This window comes from Tachysurus vachellii, chromosome 24 (assembly GCF_030014155.1).
Source record: "Tachysurus vachellii isolate PV-2020 chromosome 24, HZAU_Pvac_v1, whole genome shotgun sequence".
In the NCBI taxonomy this organism is placed as follows: Eukaryota; Metazoa; Chordata; class Actinopteri; order Siluriformes; family Bagridae; genus Tachysurus; species Tachysurus vachellii.
Genome location: NC_083483.1, coordinates 489,419 through 514,754, shown reverse-complemented (window position 1 = coordinate 514,754; position 25,336 = coordinate 489,419). Strand labels below are relative to the sequence as shown.

The 25,336-nt window shown below is 42.7% G+C and overlaps 2 protein-coding genes across 2 annotated transcripts; one reads left to right on the top strand and one right to left on the bottom strand.

Moving 5' to 3' along the window:
* The first annotated feature begins 789 nt into the window (after positions 1–789).
* On the top strand, positions 790–5,953 carry plk1 (polo-like kinase 1 (Drosophila)). Its single transcript, XM_060859949.1, has 11 exons — positions 790–1,374; positions 2,661–2,829; positions 3,018–3,162; positions 3,250–3,343; positions 3,462–3,684; positions 3,814–3,880; positions 4,012–4,112; positions 4,195–4,272; positions 4,634–4,788; positions 4,907–5,089; positions 5,452–5,953. The coding sequence occupies exons 1-11, from the start codon at positions 1,012–1,014 to the stop codon at positions 5,650–5,652; spliced, it is 1,779 nt and encodes a 592-aa protein (XP_060715932.1). The 5' UTR covers positions 790–1,011; the 3' UTR covers positions 5,653–5,953.
* Positions 5,954–6,426: 473 nt separating this feature from the next.
* Positions 6,427–24,523, bottom strand: ern2 (endoplasmic reticulum to nucleus signaling 2). The gene is made up of 22 exons (XM_060859948.1): positions 24,254–24,523; positions 22,338–22,455; positions 20,760–20,793; positions 20,239–20,311; positions 20,073–20,145; positions 17,549–17,671; positions 17,331–17,435; positions 16,961–17,228; positions 16,796–16,874; positions 16,570–16,723; positions 15,486–15,613; positions 15,255–15,383; positions 14,851–15,091; positions 14,533–14,623; positions 14,082–14,271; positions 13,727–13,826; positions 12,890–13,089; positions 12,250–12,397; positions 11,758–11,885; positions 11,458–11,581; positions 9,855–9,922; positions 6,427–8,934 (listed from the first exon to the last, which is right to left on the bottom strand). Exons 1-22 carry the CDS (start codon positions 24,320–24,322, stop codon positions 8,764–8,766), a joined length of 2,814 nt encoding a protein of 937 aa, XP_060715931.1. The 5' UTR covers positions 24,323–24,523; the 3' UTR covers positions 6,427–8,763.
* Positions 24,524–25,336: the final 813 nt, after the last annotated feature.

Here is a 25,336-nt window from a genome sequence, read left to right as displayed (position 1 = left end):
GTTGTTTAAGATGAAGGTCTTCACCTGTTGGAAGATGTTGGTATAATTATATATTATATATATTAGATATGGGGGGCACGGTGTCTTAGTGGTTAGCACGTTGGCCTCACACCTCCAGGGTTGGGGGTTCGATTCCCACCTCCGCCTTGTGTGTGTGGAGTTTGCATGTTCTCCCCGTGCCTCGGGGGTTTCCTCCGGTCCAAAGACATGCATGGTAGGTTGATTGGCATCTCTGGAAAATTGTCCGTAGTGAATGAGAGTGTGTGTGTGTGTGTGTGTGTGTGTGTGTGTGTGTGTGTGTGTGTGCCCTGCGATGGGTTGGCACTCCGTCCAGGGTGTATCCTGCCTTGATGCCCGATGACGCCTGAGATAGGCACAGGCTCCCCGTGACCCGAGGTAGTTCGGATAAGCGGTAGAAGATGAATGAATGAATGAATGAATGTGTGGAAGGAGTCTCCAGTACAACATGATTTCTGTTTAGGAGGAGCTGGTGAGGGATTGGATGTTTATAGCTAATATAGTGGAAGGTTGTCTTGCTAGTTTCAATATCTGAAAATAATAATAATAATAATAATAATAATAATAATAATAATAATAATAATAATCTTTAGCACGTGCTCAGGACTTTTAATATGAAGTACAACGGCGCCATCTAATCCCAGGATCCTTCGCTGTACTCGCTTGTAATTTAAAATTAGGTGAACCAATCAGAAACGACGGCAACGCGAGAGCCAATCAGAGGAGGCGCTAACGAACAGGACATAATTTAAAAAAGATGCAGTAGTCAGTGTGTGTGTGTGTGTGTGTGTTGGGCGTCAGGGAGAAGAACACTACTGTTATTGTGGGGCACGTTTATTAGTTTTTATTTTAATATAAATACAGGTGGAGTTATGTTAGTGTAGGTCTTTATGTGTGTATTTGTTCAGATAACAGCGTGGGGTTTTTATTTAAAGGACATCATCTGTGTCGCTTTATTTATACTAGAACTTTGTTTAAACTGAGAGAAGAACAATGAGCGCTGGTATGGCGAAGGTGGTGAAACCTTCATCACACGTTGACCCCAAGTCAGCTCCTCTGAAGGAGATCCCAGACATCCTGGTGGACCCACGGACCATGAAGCGCTACATGAGAGGACGCTTCCTGGGTAAAGGCGGTTTCGCCAAGTGTTACGAGATCACTGACATGGACACTAAGGAGGTGTTCGCTGGGAAAGTCGTGCCCAAGTCACTGCTGATGAAACCGCACCAGAAGGAGAAGATGAGCACGGAGATCGCCATCCACAAGAGCCTGGACAACCCGCACGTCGTCGGCTTCCACGGCTTCTTCGAGGACGATGACTTCGTGTTCGTGGTGTTGGAGATCTGCAGGAGAAGGGTGAGGGCTCCTCTAAACACCTTATTAAACACCTAGTGTACTAGATCTCATCTCCTCTAAACACCTTATTAAACATCTAGTGCACTAGATCACAGCTCCTCTAAACACCTTATTAAACACCTAGTGTACTAGATCTCATCTCCTCTAAACACCTTATTAAACACCTAGTGCACTAGATCTCATCTCCTATAAACACCTAGTGCACTAGATCTCATCTCCTATAAACACCTAGTGCACTAGATCTCATCTCCTATAAACACCTTATTAAACACCTAGTGCACTAGATCTCATCTCCTATAAACACCTAGTGCACTAGATCTCATCTCCTATAAACACCAAGTGTACTAGATCTCATCTCCTCTAAACACCTTATTAAACACCTAGTGTACTAGATCTCATCTCCTCTAAACACCTTATTAAACACCTAGTGCACTAGACCACAGCCCTTACAGACATGCGGGGTAATAAACCACCCGTATTTCTGTGATAACACCCCCATGTCCCCTCAGCCCTCCCTGTTAGCATCCTCATTAGCCACACTAGCTTTTCCTGTTAGCGTCCAACGGTCGAACTCCTCAGTCACAGCTAGGCTGCTAACGCTAAGCACCAAACAACGTAAATACAGTCATTATTTACCTGCAGTGTTTATTTTTGCCCTTAAAGTAAACAGACCAGTTTTTATTGTGTTCTTCTGTCAATCTGGAGAAAGTTTAAAAGTTTCTTGCACCGCCGTCTGTGGCGTTTAAACGGCCGGATGTGACGTCACCAGCACTGGTTTGAATAAAGTCATTTAAAAAAAGAAATTGAACTTTTATATTGATTCTATAAGATTGTCCTTAAAGCAAAAGGCACTGAAAACTTAGAAAATCTATATTTATATAGTAAAAAATCTATTTATTATATTTAATATTTTATTTTTTACTTTCCCCCCCAGCATATTTTGTATTTGTGTTAAGTTTGTTAATTGATGTCTGTTTCTAATTCAATAAAAATAATTCTAATAAATAAACGCTTATAAAAATAGTTTTTACTGTTTTCCCCATACTTTTTTTTTTTTTTTCTTAACTAATTAACAATTTTTTAATATTGTAAAATTTGTCTGAAACTGTTTTGTTGACGTCATCAGTTTTATTTTATTTTAGTGTGAAGTCTTTAATTTATTAATGTTTGTCGATTTGATCTCTTTTCTATCTGTAAACTTTTGGTAATAAATACCGTTAAATAATAAAATAATGACCCACTGATCCACGTTGTGATCTGAACTTATTTTCTGTTTGTATTTTCAGTCCCTTCTGGAGCTTCACAAACGCAGGAAGGCTGTGACTGAACCTGAGGCCAGATACTTTGTGCGTCAGACCATCCAGGGTGTCCACTACCTCCACAACAACAGGGTCATCCACCGGGACCTGAAACTGGGAAACCTGTTCCTGAACGATGACATGGAGGTTAAGATTGGTGAGCAACCTTAATGTTAGTCCTGTGATCTGTAAACAGGAATCCTGTAGATCTGTACATGGGCACCGACTGACGCACCAATCAGCACTTAACCAAAAAGCCAGTAGAAAATGACATCAAAGAAATCTGAGCTAAAAAGAGTTACCAAAAGTTATCACATACAGTCCTATAACCTTCTTGTTTCTCAGGTGACTTCGGTTTGGCCACCAAGATCGAGTTTGACGGCGAGAGGAAGAAGACACTGTGTGGAACTCCTAACTACATCGCCCCCGAGGTGCTGTGCAAGAAAGGTCACAGTTTTGAGGTGGATGTGTGGTCACTGGGCTGCATTCTGTACGTACTGCTAACACCGCTGTCTCCTGAAATTGTTTAGATGGCTGATCATGAGATGGTTTCTGATTAAATCCCGTCGTATCTCAGGTACACGCTGCTGGTAGGGAAGCCGCCATTTGAGACGTCGTGTCTGAAGGAGACGTACGTCCGCATCAAAAAGAACGAGTACACCATTCCCAGGGTGAGCGGCATGGCTGTGCTTTAATGATTTGGGTTTGGTTTTCTCTTTAATTTACATGTTGAGATTCTTTTCTTTTTTTTTATTGTATTGACTGAAACGTCCCTCACTCTTTCTGCAGCACATTAACCCCGTAGCTACGGCACTAATCCGGCGGATGCTGCACGCTGACCCCACGCTCCGCCCCTCTGTCGCCAACCTGCTGTCAGATGAGTTCTTCACCTCGGGTTATGTTCCTCTGAGACTCCCAACGTCCTGCCTCACTGTCCCACCGAGGTTCTCTATCGCCCCCTCCAGTCTGGAGGCTGGCCTGCACCGAAAACCTCTCTCTGCTTTGAATAAAGGTACACACACACACACACACACACACACACACACACACACAGTGGCTTGCTCCTGCTTACTGAGTGTAACACACTCTGATTTTTAAGCCTGTAGTGGACTCTGAGTGTGTTCTTGTGATTAAATGACAGAAACTGACAGTCCAATTGAGAAAATGGGAAAGGTGGAGCAGCCGCTGAAAGATGAGCCCCTGCAAAGGTCAGATTTCGGCAGGTTTCTGCATTTCCTTTTATTTTTTTGCTCAGCACCCCTTCTGTTTTCCTCAGAGTGCTCCAGAACTCAGTAAATGATCCTCTCAAACTAATCCTAACCCGGTTCTCCTGCTTCAGAGACGGATCAGAACAGCCCGACTGTCACCTGGTCGACATGCTGCAACAGTTGACCAGCTTAAACGCAGCCAGACCGTCTGAGAGGGAGTTCGTACGGCAAGGTAACGTCTTCAAAGTGCCTTCCAAGTCTTACAGCTGTGTATCTGAGTGTAGACTGAACTCATGACCCTTCTTTTCTAACAGAGGAAGCTGAGGACCCGGCCTGCATCCCCATCTTCTGGATCAGCAAATGGGTCGATTACTCTGATAAATATGGCCTAGGTAACCACACACACACACACACACACACACACACACACACACACACACACACAGTAGCCTGTTCGTCTGAATCACAAAGAAACTGAACGCTGAAGCTCCTGAAGCTTTTATTATTGATTCAGGCCAGAATTATTTTAATATATTTTAAATTAATCTTCTTGACTTGAATTTTTTTTTTTTTCTTGATTTCTACAAATACATTGTAAAGATTCAAATCAGCAGAGAAGATGGAACAAGTAGTGAAGTAATGATGTTGCACAGAATATTGAGCCCCTCTGAATAAAGAACACCAGCTTGTTTTTGTGCTCGGTTCTCTTCTGAACTCTGCTTTGTAAACCTGAGCGTCTTCTCCTCACCACAGGATACCAGTTGTCTGATAACAGTGTCGGCGTTTTGTTCAACGACTCCACTCGCTTGATCATGTATGAAGACGGAGACAGTCTGCAGTATATCGACCGCGGTGGGGCAGAGTCTTACCTCAGCGTGGGCTCTTACCCTTCTGCTCTCTCCAAGAAGGTACGTCACTGATTAATGTCCTGTAACGGCACACGGGTTATTTGTTCCTTACTGAATTCAGAACATAAAGCCCTCTCTGTTCTTTAAGAGATGTTTGTTCCACCCCTCTGTGCTTTAGATCACACTCATGAAGTATTTCAGGAACTACATGAGCGAGCACTTGTTGAAGGCAGGCGCTAACATCACGCCGCGTGACGGAGACGAGCTCACGCGCCTGCCTTACCTGCGCCACTGGTTCCGCACCAAGAGCGCCATCGTGCTCCACCTGAGCAACGGCACGGTGCAGATCAACTTCTTCCAGGTTTGTACTGCTGTCACACTGAAAGGACAAATCTCAACGTGTCACGTGTGTTCATTTCATTCACAGGGGTTATGTAGTTAGGGGCCGTTTCAAAGAAGAACTAATGTATGATCCGATTCACCCCCAAGTCACTACTGATTTAATTTGACTCTCTATTCGTCCCCAATGTTGATTCAGTTCTGATGTGATGTGATTCAGTGAGTCATGTAGAGTTAATGTGCATTGAGTCAGAGTTTTGATTCTAATGAAGAATTTCAGAACATTTTTTCCGTGTCTTTGTCAGAGGTTTTACTACATGAATTAACTCTAGAATGTTAGGTTTTGTTCGTCTCATGTGAAATGTTTCTCCCTCGTGGTTGTAGGACCACACCAAGCTGATCGTGTGTCCCCTCATGGGTGCCGTGACTTACATTAACGAGCGACGTGAATTCTGCACCTATAAGATGAGTCTGATTGAGGAGTTCGGCTGCTGTAAGGAGCTCGCCTCACGCCTGCGCTACGCCCGCAGCATGGTGGAGAAACTTCTGGCCTCTAAAAGCACCACCACATCCTCCGTCCGCTAACACACCACACCGGACTGTGTGCTTGCAGACACTCGTTCTTTCCAAACTGTACACGTTCCCCTCCGTCTGTCCTCTCTCTCTCTCTTTCTTTTCGTCTCGTGAGGAGGGAAAGCTTTTGATGTGAACACGTTCCTCGTCTGCTGTATCATGTAAATGCTTTTCTCTGTTTAAATGTTTTTTCCTTGAGTTTTCTAAAAAACACCATTTTCTCTTTCATCTGTCTTTTTATAAAAGTTTTTATGGCTCTACTTGAGATCACCAAGTTAAATGATATTAAACGGAGTGTATTCAATTTAATAAAGCTCTTTTTTTTTTTTGGTGAAATAGCTGCTGAATTTTGTTTTGAGCTTGAATCTGTTTAACACTCGAGATTTTCAGCTAGTGCTTGTTACTGTTCAGCAGCACACTGTCACTTAGCTTTAAACACTTAGCTTTAAACACTTAGCTTTAAACACTTAGCTTTAAACACTTAGCTTTAAACACTTAGCTTTAAACACTTAGCTTTAAACACTTAGCTTTAAACACTTAGCATAAAGCTGCTGTATGTTAGCCACAGATCATTTTGGGTTCTTTGTAAAAAGAAAACTAAATTAACACCAGGAACTAAAATGGGTCCCTTTGAGATGTCTTTTGTGAAGTTCTCTTGTACTTGAACTATTTTATAATAACTTAAATACATCCTCTGGCTGAAGTGTAAGTGAGTTTACTTTTAACTCAAGGATTTTTTACCATCAACAAAATCCCAGTATCAAAATCAAGAACATGTCGACCATAAAAACTTCAAAAATGGTGATTTATTTTCCAGCAAGAAGAAATCTCTCAATGATGGATGTTAAACTTCATGTGAGTAAAATAAATAAACCCAGAGTGACGTGTACACCAGTGACTTACAGCCAACTCTCGTTCCCTTCTCTGTAGAAAGTCTTTATCATAAGAGGAGCTTCTAGACTTCAGGTTGTTTAAAATCTGTAGAACGTTAACTTCTGATTCTTACTGATGGTGTGAGGGATTTGGATCAGAACACAGTTTAAGAACAAGCTGTGAACATGTACATCTTGTTATATGTAGCTTTTAAAACTCGACATCACATCAAGTGTTTCCAGTAACAACTTATAAAATGCTTGAAAAAAAATTCTATATAAAATAAATACTGAGCAATTTTAATATCTGCACATGAAGTTCTGAGATGTTTAAAAATATGTTAATCAACACTGTGGTATTAAAACCATGTCTGTGTGAGGAACTACAAGCCTGTTAGCTAGTGTTTTGTTAAAGAACTTTTCATGTTTGTGCCAATTAATAAAATGTAACTGTAGCTGTGAGCTACGTTTAAACCCAACAGGACGCTTCCACCACCATGCGTCTCAACTCCAGGTCGTAACACCGTAGAAATGTTCAGGGGAGTAAATACTTATGCAACAAACTGGAAATGATGCAGTTTGTCTGTTAGACCAACAGGAAACTAAATCTCCTAGTGGTGCACTGTGCAGATCTGGATTTAAAGTCAAAGTTTGTGAATGTTTTTAGAAGCTTGAAGTTTGTGCAGTGAAGTATGAAGAGCAAATAAAAGAAATGGCCACCATCCTGTTTGAGCTGGTGGCTGATTCTCACATCCAATCACTCAGAGTCAGAGCAAGAGATGGTCCAACCACATGGTCAGAGCTCCACATGGTCAGAGCTCCACATGGTCTGATCTCCACGTGGTCAGAGCTCCACGTGGCCTGATCTCCACGTGGTCTGAGCGCCACGTGGTCTGAGCGCCACGTGGTCTGAGCTCCACGTGGTCTGAGCTCCACGTGGTCTGAGCTCCACGTGGTCTGAGCTCCACGTGGTCTGAGCTCCACGTGATCAGAGCTCCACGTGATCAGAGCTCCACGTGGTCTGAGCTCCACGTGGTCTGAGCTCCACGTGATCAGAGCTCCACGTGATCAGAGCTCCACGTGGTCTGAGCTCCACGTGGTCTGAACTCCACGTGGTCTGAGCTCCACGTGATCAGAGCTCCACGTGATCAGAGCTCCACGTGGTCTGAGCTCCACGTGATCAGAGCTCCACGTGATCAGAGCTCCACGTGATCAGAGCTCCACGTGGTCTGAGCTCCACGTGGTCTGAGCTCCACGTGGTCTGAGCTCCACGTGATCAGAGCTCCACGTGATCAGAGCTCCACGTGATCTGAGCTCCACGTGGTCTGAGCTCTCACTCTTTTTTTAATAAAATGGGGTGCGAATGGTTTCGTGGTCAAATGGAGGTTAAAAATCCAACCCGATTTATAACGTGTGAACAGGATGAAATTCATTCAGTATTAAATTACCAAGTGTGTTTATGACACATTTAGCCACGCCCACATTGTAAAAGAGCTTCTACTAATCTCAACACTGCAGCATGTCAAACATCACGCTCACACACACGTGCGCACACTCACGTACATGCGCACACTCACACGTGCACACACCTTCCTTTTGCAGGGTGCCATTACTTTAGTCCTGATTCCAGCTCATCTTGTTTTTTTATATAAATGTATAGACTTGTTTTCCTTTAAAACAGTGTGTGTGAAATACTGAAGTAAACGTTATCAACTTATCAGCGTAGACAAAATAAATAAAACTGATGGTTTCTGTACATGTAAAAAATCTGGAGAACGATTTACAGCTGGATTTTGTTTGTGTCCAGTTTGAACTTACAGTCGAGGTTTTGGTCTAACAGCCTAACCCTAGGGTTTAAACCCTCAGAGAGCCGTTTCCATGGTGATTAGGGTGAAGAACACAGCACACACTCCTGTTAAACAACAGCAGCAGCTGAAGCTACATATTGTTCACGTCATTAAGGCTTAATAACATCAAACAGACCCAATCCACTGCTTAATCCACCAGTAGTTCATGGATCAGAGAATCAGGACTGATGTATAAAACAACACTAAACAGCCGAATCACATCAGCAGTTCCACAGGAAACAACGGTGCTAAAACTTTTGCCTGAAAGTCTTCTGGCTCCACGACTCAGGACACAGTGTCATTACACCGAAGCAGAAACGTCCTCACGTTGTGTTCTGCTTCACATCTGCTTCACCTGCAGCATGTGTGGGGATGACTTCAGCTTGTGTGTGTGTGTGTGTGTGTTAGTTGTGGTAATAAGGGTGGAAAGGTCTCTCAGAAGAGCAGATGCTCAGCGCAGTGTGTGTGTGCAGCAGTAACCGCGGGAAACGGGAGGTGAAATACGCCACAAAGCCGTCTGGGACTTCACCGAGTGCCACCTGAACCTCAGCTGGGAGTTCATGATAATGATGTTTCTGAAAAACACACACACACACACACACATACATACATACACACACATACATACACACACATACATACACACACATACATACACACACATACATACACACACACACACATACATACACACATACATACACACACATACATACACACACACACATACACACACACACACATACACACACACACACATACACACACACATACACACACACATACACACACACATACACACACACATACACACACACATACACACACACACATACACACACATATACACACACACACATACACACACATACACACACACATACATACACACACATACATACACACACACACACACATACATACACACACATACATACACACACACATACACACACATACACACACACATACACACACCCACATACACACACACCCACATACACACACACACACCCACATACACATACACACACACACATACACACACACACCCACATACACACACACACCCACATACACACACACACACACACATACACACACACATTTTAATTGGTTAAGGTCACTAACTGAAATCACATTACTGTTTCATTAGACGTACAGTGAGATGAGATGACATTCAGGTGATTTAAATATTATATATAAAATTATATAATAAGTAAATAATAATTCTATAAAGTTGTTATATATTTTATTATTAGTTGCCAAGCACCGAAGCAGAATACAGTTTTCTTCTTCTTCTTCTTCTTCGTCAATGTATTATTTATAAAATAATTTTTAATAATAGACAAAAAAAGAATAATATTTTTAACTTGATAACTTTATGTTTAAAACACGCACTAATATTAAACCTGTATCATGAGGAATATCAGGACACTGATTATTAGTTCTGGAGCTTTTCTAATAATAAAAGCAATAAGAGTAAAACACTCACTTTATTTCTCATGGCTCTGAGCAGGTCTCGGACAGAGTTCCCTTTATACGTGCGGAATTTCCTCAGATCTGACACACAGAACAGAGAGACTGTAAATCGTTTCTCTTCTACAGCTGACAGTGAGAGTGAAGAGAGAAGCGCAGATAAAGTGCACAAGTAAACAGAGGTATATTCAGTGTTGTAATGTAACTGTACTTAAGTAGAAATGTCACGTATCTGTACTTTACTTCACTATTTAAATTTATTAACTTTCACTTTTACTTCACTACATTTCATAGATAAAATATAGACTTTTACTCCGTTATATTTCCACTAAACATCTTCGTTACTCGTTACTACAAAATAAAATCAGAAGAAATGTGTGTGACTGTAATAAGGGAGGTTTGGTGAATCACTGCTCCTAGATTACATTACGCTCCACACGCTGTATTTCAGCGTAATGTTACTAAAAGGAGGCAGAAGCCCAACTGAAACCTCGTTGGAAGCCCCTACTGAAGGACCTCCTGTTATAGTAGACCAGGGGTGTCCAACCAGTCAGAGACCGTAGACCAGGCGTGTCCAACCAGTCAGAGACCAAGAGCCACATTTGTTACTGTGTTACCACAAAGAGCCACATCATACACATGGGCACATCATACACATGGGCACATCATACACATGGGCACATCATACACATGGGCACATCATACACATGGGCACATCATACACATGGGCACATCATACACATGGGCACATCATACACATGGGCACATCATACACATGGGCACATCATACACATGGGCACACATGAACATCACCTTTTTCCTGACATTTTGAGAGCGAACTTGACACAAATTGTTTACTCCAATGATCTTGATCCTACTGGGAATCTTTGAGGTATTTTCATCCCACTCACATCCAAGTTTGACGAAAATACCACATTGAACTCAAGCGAAGCGACACGCACAATAAAAAGACACAAATACAAACATCGATATGAACGTAAGAGCCGCATGAAACCGGGCAAAGAGCCGCGGGTCGGTCGCCCCTGTCGTAGACGACCACCCAGAGGATAGTGGTGAACTCGGTGAAGAAGATAACGTTATACATCCGTGGCCGTATTTGCAAGAAATGTTTCTGTACATTACAATGAAAGATTCTTCCTACCGGATGAAGTGTCTCTTATGTCTACAGAAAATCACTGAAATGTTTTACTTTTACTTCAAATACTTAAGTACATTAAATATCAGAAAATGACTTTTGATACTTAAGTACAGTAAATATCAGATACTTTAAGACTTTTACTTGAGTAATATTCTAAAAGGTAACTTTCACTTCTACTGAAGTCTTTTTCTAGTACGATACTTGTACTTTTACTCAAGTATTGCTTTCTAGTACTTTATAATATAACATAATACAATATAATAATATAATATAATTATATAATATACTGGGTATATTATATAATTATCAGAACCTGATGTCCTCTCAGTCACTGGCCCATCGGGGTCAGGGTGTTATGGATCACAGTGAAATTGTGTGGCGTACATTCAGTGTTAGACTTAATCATTCAGAGACGTTTCATTTAAAAGGTGGTGTGGAAAACGGCTGCAGTTCCACTAACCGGCCTGTAGAGGCGCTGAGATGTGCATTCTCCAGTTGGTTCTGACCACCGATCGACTCGACGTCTCTAAACGAACCACAATAAGGCTCTCTGTTGGCTCCTTTTCAATACGATCACTGACATCCTACAGCACACACACACACGCACACACACACACACACACACACACACATTAACATGCACATGAGGAATCAGTACATGTATGTAATAGAACGTTGACTGATTTTCTGTTTATTTTATCACATTCAGTTCACATTTTGAAATAAATACAGTAGTTTTTTACTCTACAAACTTACAAACCTGAAAGAATTGCAGTTGTTTTTCCGGCCTCCAAAAAAACGGATGTTTTAGTACGGAGGCGGTGGAGGGGCGGGACTCCGGATCTGCACTGATCATCATCTCAATCAAATCTCTGGCAATGACGTCGTCTAAAGTCACACACACAAAAAAATGATTTTTAAAGCAGAATCCAGTTTAAAGAAGAAATCAAACTTTATTGAGCTTCAGGTGAGTTTCACACCAACCACATTCTGTCACTTCATATTAATGACTCAAATCGATAAATAAATAGATGAATAGGACAAAAGTAATGGCACCCTATAAAAGAATACAAGCACAGGAGGTGATCTTTCAGTGTTCAGCTGTTGTTATGCTTCTCTACGGTGGTTTGTAGATGTGGCTAAATCTGAACGTTTCATCAACATGCTGGTCCGTGATGTTATAGAAGAGGAACAAACGTGATACGTAAAGTTTAAATAATATAATAAATCGCACACACACACAAACACACACCGTGTATATCCTCCATGAAGTTCTCCAGACTGTAGGCTCCACAGAGGATGTTAGCTTGGCGACGTAACGTGTCCCCGAACGGATGTTGTCCTCTTGATACGACGTAATAAAACAAACAGCCTGCTGAGAAAATGTCCACTGCACTCGTCTATACAACACACACACACACACACACACACACACACACACACACACACACACACAAAGATTACATTCTTTCCTCTGTGTTCACATTCAGACACAGTGAGTAACACAGCTATAAGAAACTAATCAGCGGTGTGATGAACTTTTACTACGCCAAAGTTGTAACAGCACGTCAAAGTGTTATCACTTTTATTCACAGCAACCTGTCAATCATCTGGGACTGAAAAGAACATATGATATATTTTACTCTTAACAGATAGTGAAAAGTTACAGCTTCACCTCTGACACTGGAGACTCCTTCCTTAAATAAATCTCTCCTTACAGAAAATGTCTCCATGTTAAATCCTTTACAAGACAATTAATCCGAGTGCATTAATATAAACCAGCAATTTGCTTTGCTTCACCTCCTGACCAATCAGATTCCAGAGTTGATTAGAGCTGTGGTATAAACCTCTAGATCATAAAGCTGATTATTATTATTATTATCCTAACGTACAGGGTTTCCCTTCTCGTCACCCAGGAGTAATTCCGGAGCGATCCAGCCTTCTGTTCCCGGGATTCCGGAGCGCAGGCTGAAACTATGCCGGCCGTCTGGAAGTTTTTTACACAATCCGAAATCGGAGATCACGGCTCGCACTCGCCCGAGAGCTCCGGGCGTCGAGAGGAGGATATTACGAGGCTTCAAGTCTCTATGAACTGATAAATGCAAGAGAAAGATATAAAAGAGTTTATAAATGTACACAAACGTTTATAATGCTACGCGCAGTAACAGGAAATCACATCAAACAGCATTGTGTCTGAATTCTAAATGAATGTTTTTCTCAAGAATGATGTCAATTTTATTTCAATAGATATTTTATTTCCTCATTTCATGTTCTATAAGGAGGAACTAACAAACTCTGTCTGTCTGTCAGTCTGTCAGTCTGGCCATCTGTTTGTCTGTCTGTCTGTCTGTCAGTCTGGCCATCTGTTTGTCTGTCTGCCCATCTGTCTGTCTGTCTGCACGTCTGTCTGTCTGTCTGCCTGCCTGTCTGTCTGCCCATCTGTCTGTCTGTCTGCCCAACTGTCTGCTCATCTGTCTGCCCATCTGTCGGTCTGTCTGCCCGTCTGTCTGTCTGCACGTCTGTCTGTCTGCACGTCTGTCTGCCCAACTGTCTGCCCATCTGTCGGTCTGTCTGCACGTGTGTCTGTCTGCCCGTCTGTCCGTCTGTCTGCCCGCCTGTCTGCCCGCCTGTCTGCCCGCCTGTCTGTCTATACCAGCAGTACAAGCATCAGGATTATTCATCTGGATCCTGTTGCTACTGACACGGTCGCCATGACGCTGGAAGCTCACCGATGTTGAGGGAGTGAAGATGATGGAGTCCACACATCGTCTGCTCCAGCAGAGTCACAGGGTCCAGTTGTGAATATAGACAGCTCAGGTCCTCAACATACTACAAACCAACACATGCATGCAAGACTTTTACCCCAAGAGCACTTTTACATTCTAGCCTAAAAATGGATTTTATCAGAATTACGTCTCGATAGAAAAATGTGTAACTTTTTTAAAATTAAATTGTAAACAGTTTTATTTTAAATACTAATGAAAAATGTCAGGATATTTTTAGGACCTGGGTTGAGACTAAACTACACACAGCGGAGAAAGTGAAAGGGGGTGAATACTCACACACACACACACACACACACACCTGCTGTAAGGTGGCAGCACACAGCTCGATGGCGATGTAGATGAACTGGCGGTCGCGTTCTGTGCAGAAATAACGGATGACGTTAGGATGTTCATCTGATTCACGCAGCAACTGAACCTCACGCTCAGCAAACTCCACACACTCAGGTAGGATACGCTTGACTGCGACATGTCGCCCATCAAAGTGACCTCTTTACACACACACACACACACACACACACACGCACAGAACAACCAGAAAGTTTACATTATTCCTCTTTGTTATACTAATATTGCTGTATCTAAACATTCCTTTCCTCAGTCTGTACATGTCTCTGTAAATGAGCTGTTGCTATGGAAACAAGTGCATTAACATATTATTGCTATAATACAAGCGTATTAATTGTATTATTAATGTATACTCTTTTCTGTGTTGTGACAAATCAACACCAATCGGGGTTCCAGGATCTCACCTGAAGACAAACGTTCCCTCTGTACCGTGTCCCAGGACTTCAGAAGGGCTGAAGGAAATCTTACCCACTTCCATCACATCAGGCTTCACGGCTGAAATTTATATAAAACTTTTTAAATCTGGACAAAATACTGTTCTATTCCCATTCTGTGAGGAATGTCACTTTAAATCAATGTTAACGTTCCACATGAAGATAGTTTGACTAACACTCAACACACAGATTACACACAGATGTAATGAGTTCACACTGAAAGTGAATGATAAAGATGAGTGTGCTGACTTTATAACAAACATCTCCCCAAACTCAGGAGCTTCTCACCCTCAGACTCTCTGGATAGATTAGACGTAGTCTTTGTGCCGGAGTCCTGAGTGTCTGAGCGAGGCCGGGTTTGATTGGACGAGACCGAGCTGCTGTGGTCTGACTGACTGCCGTCGCTGTGAGTTGACGATGAAGCGATGATGTCATTTCCTGTGGGCAAAACCCGACTTGTCTGACTGGTGTTATCTATTAAAGGTCGTGACTTCATCATTTCTTCTGATCTCTGCATTTTTATGTTGTGCTGGTGAAAAACAAACAGATATAATACGGTGCTCTTAGGCAAAAAACATACAGGTACAGGACATGTCTATGTGTATAAATGATGATGATGATGATGATGATGATGCAGCTGGATGTGTCCCCCTGGCCACAGGATTTCTTTTCAAAAGAACAAAGGAACTTACGCGCTTGTAGGTGAACAAGAAAGCTAGCAGTGTGGCAAGCAGCAGTGTGACCAGGAATGACGTCACAGGGTCAGAGGTCAAAGAGGCAGGCAACGTTGTGTAAGAACTTTCATGTGTCACTGGAGGCATCTACACACAACATACCAAACAATCAAGTGTTTGTACAAAATATACACAACATCAGCTGGTTATAGACTACAGTATATTATGTAATGTTAAAACTGAACCCACTGGATGATCTCCTGGTCTATATGAGGAAGAGGAACCTCGAGGAGGGATGATGTCACCAGAACGTTGCAGGTTCTCTGGGAAGTCTCTTAGCATGGTGGTGTGGGCTACAGGGGGAACTTCATGATGACCTACACACACACACACACACACAAGGCCTAACATTAAGAAGTACAAATCTGTTGCATTAACAGTTTGTGTTGTTAATGAACCCCTGTGAGGATTGTGATCTTGTGGTGGTGAAGGGGTTTGTGAACCTCAGGAGCAACATCATCAAGAGAGTAATGCTAGTGATAGGATGAACACTTCTGAGGGGAGTTGGACCTCATGACCTCTGTGAAACCCTACATGAGGGACTGAGTGCACTGCTCTGGAGTAAAGTTAACTGGACCTGCACCTGAAGACAGGCCTGATTTTGTGAAAGCCAGTAGCTCAGAGTCTGAGTCTACAGTGTGTCAGGGTGTGTGTGAGGGTGTGAGTCATGGTGTTTGGGTGTGTGTGTGTGTGATGGTGTGTGTGATGGTGTGTGATGGTGTGTGTGATGGTGTGTGTGATGGTGTGTGTGATGGTGTGTGATGGTGTGTGATGATTCCTGACGGTTCAGAGGTTTCTTTGCACTGACCTTCTCAGCCTGTTGTCACTGCTACAAATGTAAATACAAATGCACTTGTGCAGCCACTAGGGGGTGTGATGTCTTATTGCTCTGATTATTCCAGCTGTTTAGAGGAATTGCGAATAAATAAATAAATAAATAAATAAATAAATAAATAAATAAATAAATACAATTAAACATTTGACCAAACTGCTGGGCAGAAAAGTGACAATGTTCTGATCAGAGACACTGTTACTGAATATAAAGTGCTCTGTGAATTCTACATGACATCATACTGTCTGTCTTACACAATACAGAAGTGAAGATAAAAACGTAAGGAAGTGTTTTCACACACACACACACACACACACACACACACACACACACACACACACACACACACACACACACACACACACACACACACAGGTGCAACAGCACAACAAACACAATTCTTTTTTCCTTGACAAAATTCACTAAAAATGGGGTCCGAACCTATCAGCAGCCACTGGTTCTGCAGTGGGTTGGTGCTTCCTGGTGGAACCTTGACGTCAGTGCTGGGTGTGATCTCACACTCGCTCTGCCCCTTCCCCACCGTCACGCCCGTCGTGGTTGGCCCTTCAATACGTGCCAGTCTGAGGCTGTGAGGCTGCCAGGGGGAAAATGTCTGAGGTCAAAGGTCACAATGTAATGAATGAGAAGAGATGAGAGAGGAACTCACCACTACAGCGACTCCCTCGTGGACGAGAGAGGTGGAGGCGTACAGGTGAGAGTTCATTTTCCCCACGTACAGAGAGGGACTGGAGAGAAACACACACGTTTCATGGCTACAGAGCAGATTAACACAGACGTCATCCGTCTCTAACACTGTGTGTGCAGGTCTTACACAAGCTGTGTCTTGGTGCTGTGCTGCTCCTGTGTAAACTGGTAGGTCCACCTCATGGGGTGTGAGTGTGTATTATGTGCCATGAATGTGAGATATCGCAGTGTTTCCGTAGCGACGGTGAGGTGAGGCACTCGCCGCAGACCGTCCTGGATCCACAGGTAGACTCCGGCTACAGGGGACTCAAACTTCTGCATCCACAACATGTCACCTGAGTCACGGTCCACCGTCACCACCAGACCATCACTACTCGAGACAAAGTGGGACATCTCTGTGTCCCGCACACACACACACACACACACACACACACACACACACAGGGGCTTATAATGATGTAGTTACACTTTGATGCATGTGTATAGATGGAACTTACTGTAATCGTATTTTTGGTCATCGTACAGTGGAGCTGAATAATCATTATAGGTCGCGTTCCAGCGCAGCTCCTGTGTCTTGGTGTCAAACATGGTGATCATGTACTCTAAATAAAACAACAAAACTTTTATAGTCTGTCCAGTCTCTCACACACACACACACACACACACACCAGATGAGCAGTCCTGGCTGAATAAATACAGAGCTCAGTGTACCGACCTGTGCGTCCGATGTAGAGGAGAGGAGCCGATGGACAGATGGAATCCGAGGACGCTGTACTTAAACTCGTCTGTTTCTCACCTGTCTGAGGATCCACTACAAACCATGTGTCTTGTTTTTTACCTAAACAAGACACACACAGGTAAAAAGCGTAGAGGTCTTTAAAACACATCTCAGTATCTATGGGGCTTTTTACACCTGGTCACTTCATGTGTTTTCTGTGATCTGATATCTATCCGATGGTAAAAAGACCAGGTCTAAATGCCCTCCGAAACGTTTTGGAGACGGATATAAATCCGACAGTACAAACCCCTTCAGGAGGTGGTCTGGGACGTGTTTCAGATGAAACTGTACAGGTGTAAATGAATGTGGTTGTTCAAGCCACATACGTCAGCGCTAAACTCCTCCCAAACGGAAGTACGTCACTCAGGTGATCTTTCACACAGGCGTCTCATCGGGGCTTAAAACGTGCTGCTGCCTCCAGCGAAAATGCAGCAAACAGTAAACACTGTTTTTTGTAACATAAACGTCGTAACCAGTTTAATCGTCTTCTTTTTGATCGCGTTCTGAAAACCACAAACACCAAAGTGTGTTCCATTTAAATTACCCCGGAAATGAGGTAAAATATATGTGCATTTTGGGCAGGAGTAGAAAGATCGGATTGATATCTGATTTGACAAGACGCATTTATGTGGTCTAATGTAAATGGAACAGTTTTAACAAATCAGACAGCTATTGGATCAGAGACAACACGTGAAGTGACCGGGTGTAAAAAACCCTTTATGATTCAATACACTTCAGTTCTCTGCTATGATTCTGTCTGATTCAGCACCAAAACTCCAACACAGTACTGATCCAGTCAGGTGTGAGTGATGCAATTTAGCACTGATACCATTTAATACACTTCAATTCACTACTGATCCGATACGATCCGTAACACTATAATTCACTACTGATCTGATACGATCCGTAACACTATAATTCACTACTGATCTGATACGATCCGTAACACTATAATTCACTACTGATCCGATACGATCCGTAACACTATAATTCACTACTGATCCGATACGATCCGTAACACTATAATTCACTACTGATCCGATACGATCCGTAACACTATAATTCACTACTGATCCGATACGATCCGTAACACTATAATTCACTACTGATCCGATACGATCCGTAACACTATAATTCACTACTGATCCGATACGATCCGTAACACTATAATTCACTACTGATCCGATACGATCCGTAACACTATAATTCACTACTGATCCGATACGATCCGTAACACTATAATTCACTACTGATCCGATACGATCCGTAACACTATAATTCACTACTGATCCAATATGAATCAATTCAGTTCAGTCAGTAAGATTCAGTTCTATTCAATCACTGATATATATATATCACTGATATAGTTTCTCCAAAGTTTTAATTAAATTAAATCAAGATTAAATCTCTCTCTCTCTTTCACTCTCTCTCTCTTTCACTCTCTCTCTCTCCCTCCCTCATTTGCTCTGTCTATCTCTCTCTCTCTCTTTTCCCTCCCTCATTTGCTCTCTCTCTCTCTCTCTCTCTCTCTCTCTCTCTCTCTTTTCAGTATCAGGGTTTTTTCTTTTCATTTGTTAGTGATTCTTGGCCTGTAAACTGATTTTACCGGTTTAACTTTACACCTCTTCAAAAGAGTGAGTGTTAATGTGTTGTGTTTGTGTTAAAAGAGAGATTTTCTTTAAGCATTTCCTTCTTCACTCAGATTATTTCTCTCTTTAAACAAGTCATAGGTGCATCTCAAATGCACACTGACGGCTTCAGGTTTCAGCAGCACTTAATAACACAGTAAACACCACCCATGTAACACCACCCATGTAACAACACAGATAACACCACCCATGTAACAACACAGATAACACCACCCATGTAACAACACAGTAAACACCACCCATGTAACAACACAGTAAACACCACCCATGTAACAACACAGATAACACCACCCATGTAACAACACAGATAACACCACCCATGTGACAACACAGTAAACACCACCCATGTAACAACACAGATAACACCACCCATGTAACAACACAGTAAACACCACCCATGTAACAACACAGAGAACACCACCCATGTAACAACACAGATAACACCACCCATGTAACAACACAGTGAACACCACCCATGTAACAACACAGATAACACCACCCATGTAACAACACAGATAACACCACCCATGTAACAACACAGAGAACACCACCCATGTAACAACACAGATAACACCACCCATGTAACAACACAGTAAACACCACCCATGTAACAACACAGATAACACCACCCATGTAACTGTCGAAAAGAAAGTGAAAAGGGAAATAAAATTATAGGCGCAATATTAAGTGATAAATAATAGCAGTGTTTTCTGATGTTAAAACCCAAAGCTCTCATGTAAACTGTGTGACGGTCAGCAGGTCTTTTTTGAGGGATCTGAGGGATTGTGACTCAGGTGTTTCCAGATGTTTACCTGTGTACAGGATGCCATCTGAGCTTCTACAGGGAGATGACTGAACCAACTCTGGAATAGTGAAGGGAAGTTTCTGCAGAGAAAAGAGAAATCTCTCATAACACAAACACAAATAACACAAATAACACACACACACACACACACAGAGAACTGTGAGGACGCTCACCATTAGACCCTGTTTGTGTTTATCTCCCAACACGTACAGGCTGCCGTCATTGGGGTCGGGAAGGAAACCTGGTCTAAAGGCACAGAAACAGAAGAGGATTTTCATGCTTCACAAACTTCTGGTGAACATTCTGTGATCAGGAAGATGAATAAACACAATGTTGGCTTTAAATCAGTGTAAGACGCTAGTGCTGGGGTCTCAGGTGAGCATTTATTTTCTGTAGAGCTGCGATTTCAGTGACAGTTTAGTTATGATGCCGTAAAGTGACAAATGGTTCCTCAGATCAACTCTACAGCTCTGAACGGTTCTTCACTTTGTTCTTGCCTCTGACAAATTTAGTTCCCACCTGCAATTATCTGAACTATCTGACACAAGATAATACTTAATAAATTATATTCAATATGAAATTATATTCAACTGCTACAGTAAATAAACCAGTGATGATCGGCACATCACACATGCAGAAACAGATGTGAAGACAACACACACACACACACACACACACACACACACACACTTACTCCTGCAGGTAAACTGGAACCTGGATGATTGGATCTGGTAAAGAAACAAAAACAGAATGAGGTCATTTCCTGCTTAATATACATGATCTGTGTAATAATTGTCAGTTCTTGTCCAATGATCTGATTGGATGAACAGCACTCTGAGAGTGATGATATTTAGTAAACACACTGGTATATTTCACTGTTATTACGCTCACTTAGTCAGTCAGTCAGTCAGTCAGTCAGTCAGACTTCAGTCAGTCAGTCAGTCAGACTTCAGTCAGTCAGTCAGTCAGACTTCAGTCAGACAGTCAGTCAGACTTCAGTCAGTCAGTCAGTCTTCAGTCAGTCAGTCAGACTTCAGTCAGTCAGTCAGTCAGACTTCAGTCAGTCAGTCAGTCAGACTTCAGTCAGTCAGTCAGTCAGACTTCAGTCAGTCAGTCAGTCAGACTTCAGTCAGTCAGTCAGTCAGACTTCAGTCAGTCAGTCAGTCAGACTTCAGTCAGTCAGTCAGTCAGACTTCAGTCAGTCAGTCAGTCAGACTTCAGTCAGTCAGTCAGTCAGACTTCAGTCAGTCAGTCAGACTTCAGTCAGTCAGTCAGACTTCAGTCAGTCAGTCAGTCAGACTTCAGTCAGTTAGTCAGTCAGACTTCAGTCAGTCAGTCAGTCAGACTTCAGTCAGTCAGTCAGACTTCAGTCAGTCAGTCAGACTTCAGTCAGTCAGTCAGTCAGACTTCAGTCAGTCAGCCAGTCAGACTTCAGTCAGTCAGCCAGTCAGACTTCAGTCAGTCAGTCAGTCAGTCAGACTTCAGTCAGTCAGCCAGTCAGTCAGACTTCAGTCAGTCAGCCAGTCAGCCTTCAGTCAGTCAGCCAGTCAGACTTCAGTCAGTCAGTCAGTCAGACTTCAGTCAGTCAGTCAGTCAGTCAGTCAGTCAGACTTCAGTCAGTCAGCCAGTCAGCCTTCAGTCAGTCAGCCAGTCAGTCAGTCAGTCAGTCAGTCAGTCAGTCAGTCAGCCAGTCAGTCAGTCAGACTTCAGTCAGTCAGTCAGTCAGACTTCAGTCAGTCAGTCAGTCAGTCAGTCAGACTTCAGTCAGTCAGCCAGTCAGCCTTCAGTCAGTCAGCCAGTCAGACTTCAGTCAGTCAGCCAGTCAGACTTCAGTCAGTCAGTCAGTCAGTCAGTCAGTCAGACTTCAGTCAGTCAGTCAGTCAGTCAGACTTCAGTCAGTCAGCCAGTCAGCCTTCAGTCAGTCAGTCAGACTTCAGTCAGTCAGCCAGTCAGCCTTCAGTCAGTCAGTCAGACTTCAGTCAGTCAGTCAGTCAGTCAGTCAGTCAGACTTCAGTCAGTCAGTCAGTCAGTCAGTCAGTCAGTCAGTCAGTCAGTCAGTCAGTCAGTCAGTCAGTGTGTAGCTACAGTGATCAGTGCCTGTGAGTAACTGGAGTTTTGTGCCTACAGCCACATCACAGTACTGCTGATAGTCACTACAACTGCACAATATTGCTTATGTGTATAAGTGTGTAGCTTAGGATTAGAAGTACAGTTTAGGTAAGAGAATGCACAAGACATTAATATATTAACACACACACACACACACACACACCTTCCTTCAGAGTCCATTTGATGTCTCCAGTTTGTTTGCTAATGGCGTGCAGACTCCCATCTAGTGTTGAGACAAAGAGCAGAGACTCTGGGAGCGTGACAGAGCTCCCTCCTTCACACTGAGAGAGAGAGAGAGAGAGAGAGAGAGAGAGAGAGAGACAGAGAGAGAGGGAGAGAGGGAGAGAGAGAGAGAGAGAGAGAGAGAGGGAGAGAGAGAGAGAGAGAGAGAGAGAGAGAGAGAGAGAGAGAGAGAGAGAGAGAGAGAGAGAGAGAGAGAGAGAGAGAGTCAGTGTTACAGTGTTCCCAGTCCCTCAGGTTAAACCCATCAGACTTACACAGTACTATAAGAGGCAATTAAACTTCTGCTGAGAAATGATGAAATATTTCCTTAGCTATAAATATTTCACATTAAATGTTCCTGATTTGAAAACCTGTGTGTGTTTCATCTGGTGTCAATCTATAGGCCAATACCAACCCTGGCTCTGTGAACAGGGTTTAGTGCTCAGTACAGTACTGACACAGCGCTGCTAAATGCCCCATGTCATGTCAAGTGCAGGTTAAGAAAATGACAGTAATTAGTAATGACATCTTCTGGCTTTTGTAGTATTATTAATTTGTGTTATAATGCTCAAACTCAGTGTCACTGCTGGTAACACAGACCAGGATACTCTCCAAGGACTCTTTCCTGACTGACCATTATCACTGTATTGATGCTAATATTTCGGTGTTCCACAGGGCTCTGTTCTAGGACCACTATAAATGTTACCTCTGGGCACAATTATTAACATGATATCAGCTTCCACTACAATTTGATTGACAAACAACTGTCAGCAGGTTACGACTCTTACTGTAATGTGTGAAGATGTTTGTATGTGTTGTAATGTGACAGGACATTTTGGCTGGCACTCTGTACATCCTGTGGCACATGATAATGTACACATGATATATTTTTGCTCTAGTACCCCACCTGAGTGCACATATAAAATGTGTACCTCCAGTGAAGTGAGACGGAGCTCCAGTCCAGCATTAATGCTGTTAACTCCATAGTTGAAGAACTGATATTTGATATGATGTCAGAAACAGTCACTGTGTTTCTAAGGAAGGGGATTATTTGTGTGTCGACTGCTGTGGGTTAACGCTTTAGTGCTTACCAGGATATCCTGCTTGACTGTCGTTGAACAAAGTGTGCACACACACATCACACACACACACACACACACTTTAAACGTTTACTTTATCCCAATGAATATGAGCACACCTTTATTTGCAGCTATTTCCACACAGTAAATAGAAGTGTGTGGTGTGTGTGTGTGTGTGTGTGTGAGAGCATCATCATCACACTCACTCTTCTTCTTCTTCTTATAATTGTAATTATTACTATAGTAACTGTTTGTGTAGTCTGTAATACAGAATTACACAGAATATCTCTGTTATTTATTGCTACTCAGGATCTGACCATCAGGTTACAGCATTAAGTGTGTTACTCTACAACAAAACACCTCACCATGCAACACTACAGAGTGCTGAACACAGCACAATACAACACAGAATATTGCCACACAACACTATATACACAACATAAACACAGTCGAGTTTTATCTGTGCAGCGCGTCAACTCTATCAGTTTTAACGTCTTTAACAAATCATTAGTGTTTGGAGTTTTGACAGGAGTCACGCGCGTCCGTGTGTGTGTGTGTGTGTGTGTGTGTGTGTGTGTGTGTGTGTGTGCGTGTGTGAGAGAGAGAGAGACCCACCGACCAAAAATAGACACACACACACACACACACACACACAAACACACACACCTGACACACACACAATGTTTATGTCCCTCAGTAGTGGTGTGTTCAGGACGTACACACTGTGTATAACACACAGACACACACACACACACGGAGGAAAGTGAACATTTCTTACCTGTAAACACGGTCCACTTAGACATATAAGCAGACACACACACACACAAACACACCGTGTCCGGTCCATCCCTCAGTGCGCGTGAGGAACTTTACCGGTGTCGCGCGCACAAATCAAAACGAGAGCTAATGTCGAAAAGTCAACTTGTTTTTCATGTCCGAGCGTCAGTGACATTCCAGAAGTTACTGTTAGAAGGTAACCGTGAGAGTGAGAGTGAGAGCAGACTCCATGTTAACACATAAATAACACACATTTCCGCCTTTGGACCAAATCATAAAGACAAATGGTGCTGAGTTTGAGTGACAGCACAAGCAGCCAATCGGAGAGGCAGAGGGGCGGAGTTTGGAAGTAACCAGACGTCACTTTGAAACACGTGGAACAATAATAACGTCGCATTGTGCTTAGCTCAGTTTGTTCTTTATACAGCTCGTCAGGGGACAGAGACGTGTATAAGACGTGTATAAGACGTGAATAAGACGTGTATAAGTGCGGTTCTAGGACATTAAACAACGATGTGGTGGTTTAATGTAGATTCGAGTTACTGATTGTTTTCCTATTACAGCACGACCCCCAACTGTTTTATCTGTGTAATAACAGCAAAAGGTGCCTGACACGTGACAATGTTAATCCACTTAATGTTGCGGAACCTCCAGGATAAATGTATAACTTATAGCAACTATAAACATTCGTTTCCTCATCAGCTGTTATTTAGACAAAAAAGCAGTTTGAGGTCTTTTATTATATAAAATATTGGATAATATTATATCTTATTTACCTCATGGGTGGACAAATTAAACATGACCACTAAACATGACCACTGGGCATCTAAACATGACCCCTGGGCATTTAGACATGACCACTGGGCATCTAAACATGACCACTGGGCATCTAAACATGACCCCTGGGCATTTAGACATGACCACTGGGCATCTAAACATGACCACTGGGCATCTAAACATGACCCCTGGGCATTTAGACATGACCACTGGGCATCTAAACATGATCACTGGGCATCTAAACATGACCACTGGGCAAGTAAAAACTTAGTGTGGTGTAAGGTCATGTGTTTAAATCTAAAAGTTG

What these genes read in the sequence shown, in the direction of transcription:
- plk1 (XM_060859949.1), top strand. Translation starts at nt 1,012, where the DNA reads ATGAGCGCTGGTATGGCGAAGGTGGTGAAACCTTCATCACACGTTGAC. An exon ending in TGACATGGAGGTTAAGATTG is followed by an intron (nt 2,830 to 3,017) that starts GTGAGCAACCTT and finishes CTTGTTTCTCAG; the next exon opens with GTGACTTCGGTTTGGCCACC. An exon ending in CTTCTGCTCTCTCCAAGAAG is followed by an intron (nt 4,789 to 4,906) that starts GTACGTCACTGA and finishes TCTGTGCTTTAG; the next exon opens with ATCACACTCATGAAGTATTT.
- ern2 (XM_060859948.1), bottom strand. Translation starts at nt 24,322, where the DNA reads ATGGACCGGACACGGTGTGTTTGTGTGTGTGTGTGTCTGCTTATATGT. An exon ending in ATAGACCAGGAGATCATCCA is followed by an intron (nt 15,384 to 15,485) that starts GTGGGTTCAGTT and finishes TGTTGTGTGTAG; the next exon opens with ATGCCTCCAGTGACACATGA. An exon ending in GTGCTGCCACCTTACAGCAG is followed by an intron (nt 13,827 to 14,081) that starts GTGTGTGTGTGT and finishes GTTGGTTTGTAG; the next exon opens with TATGTTGAGGACCTGAGCTG.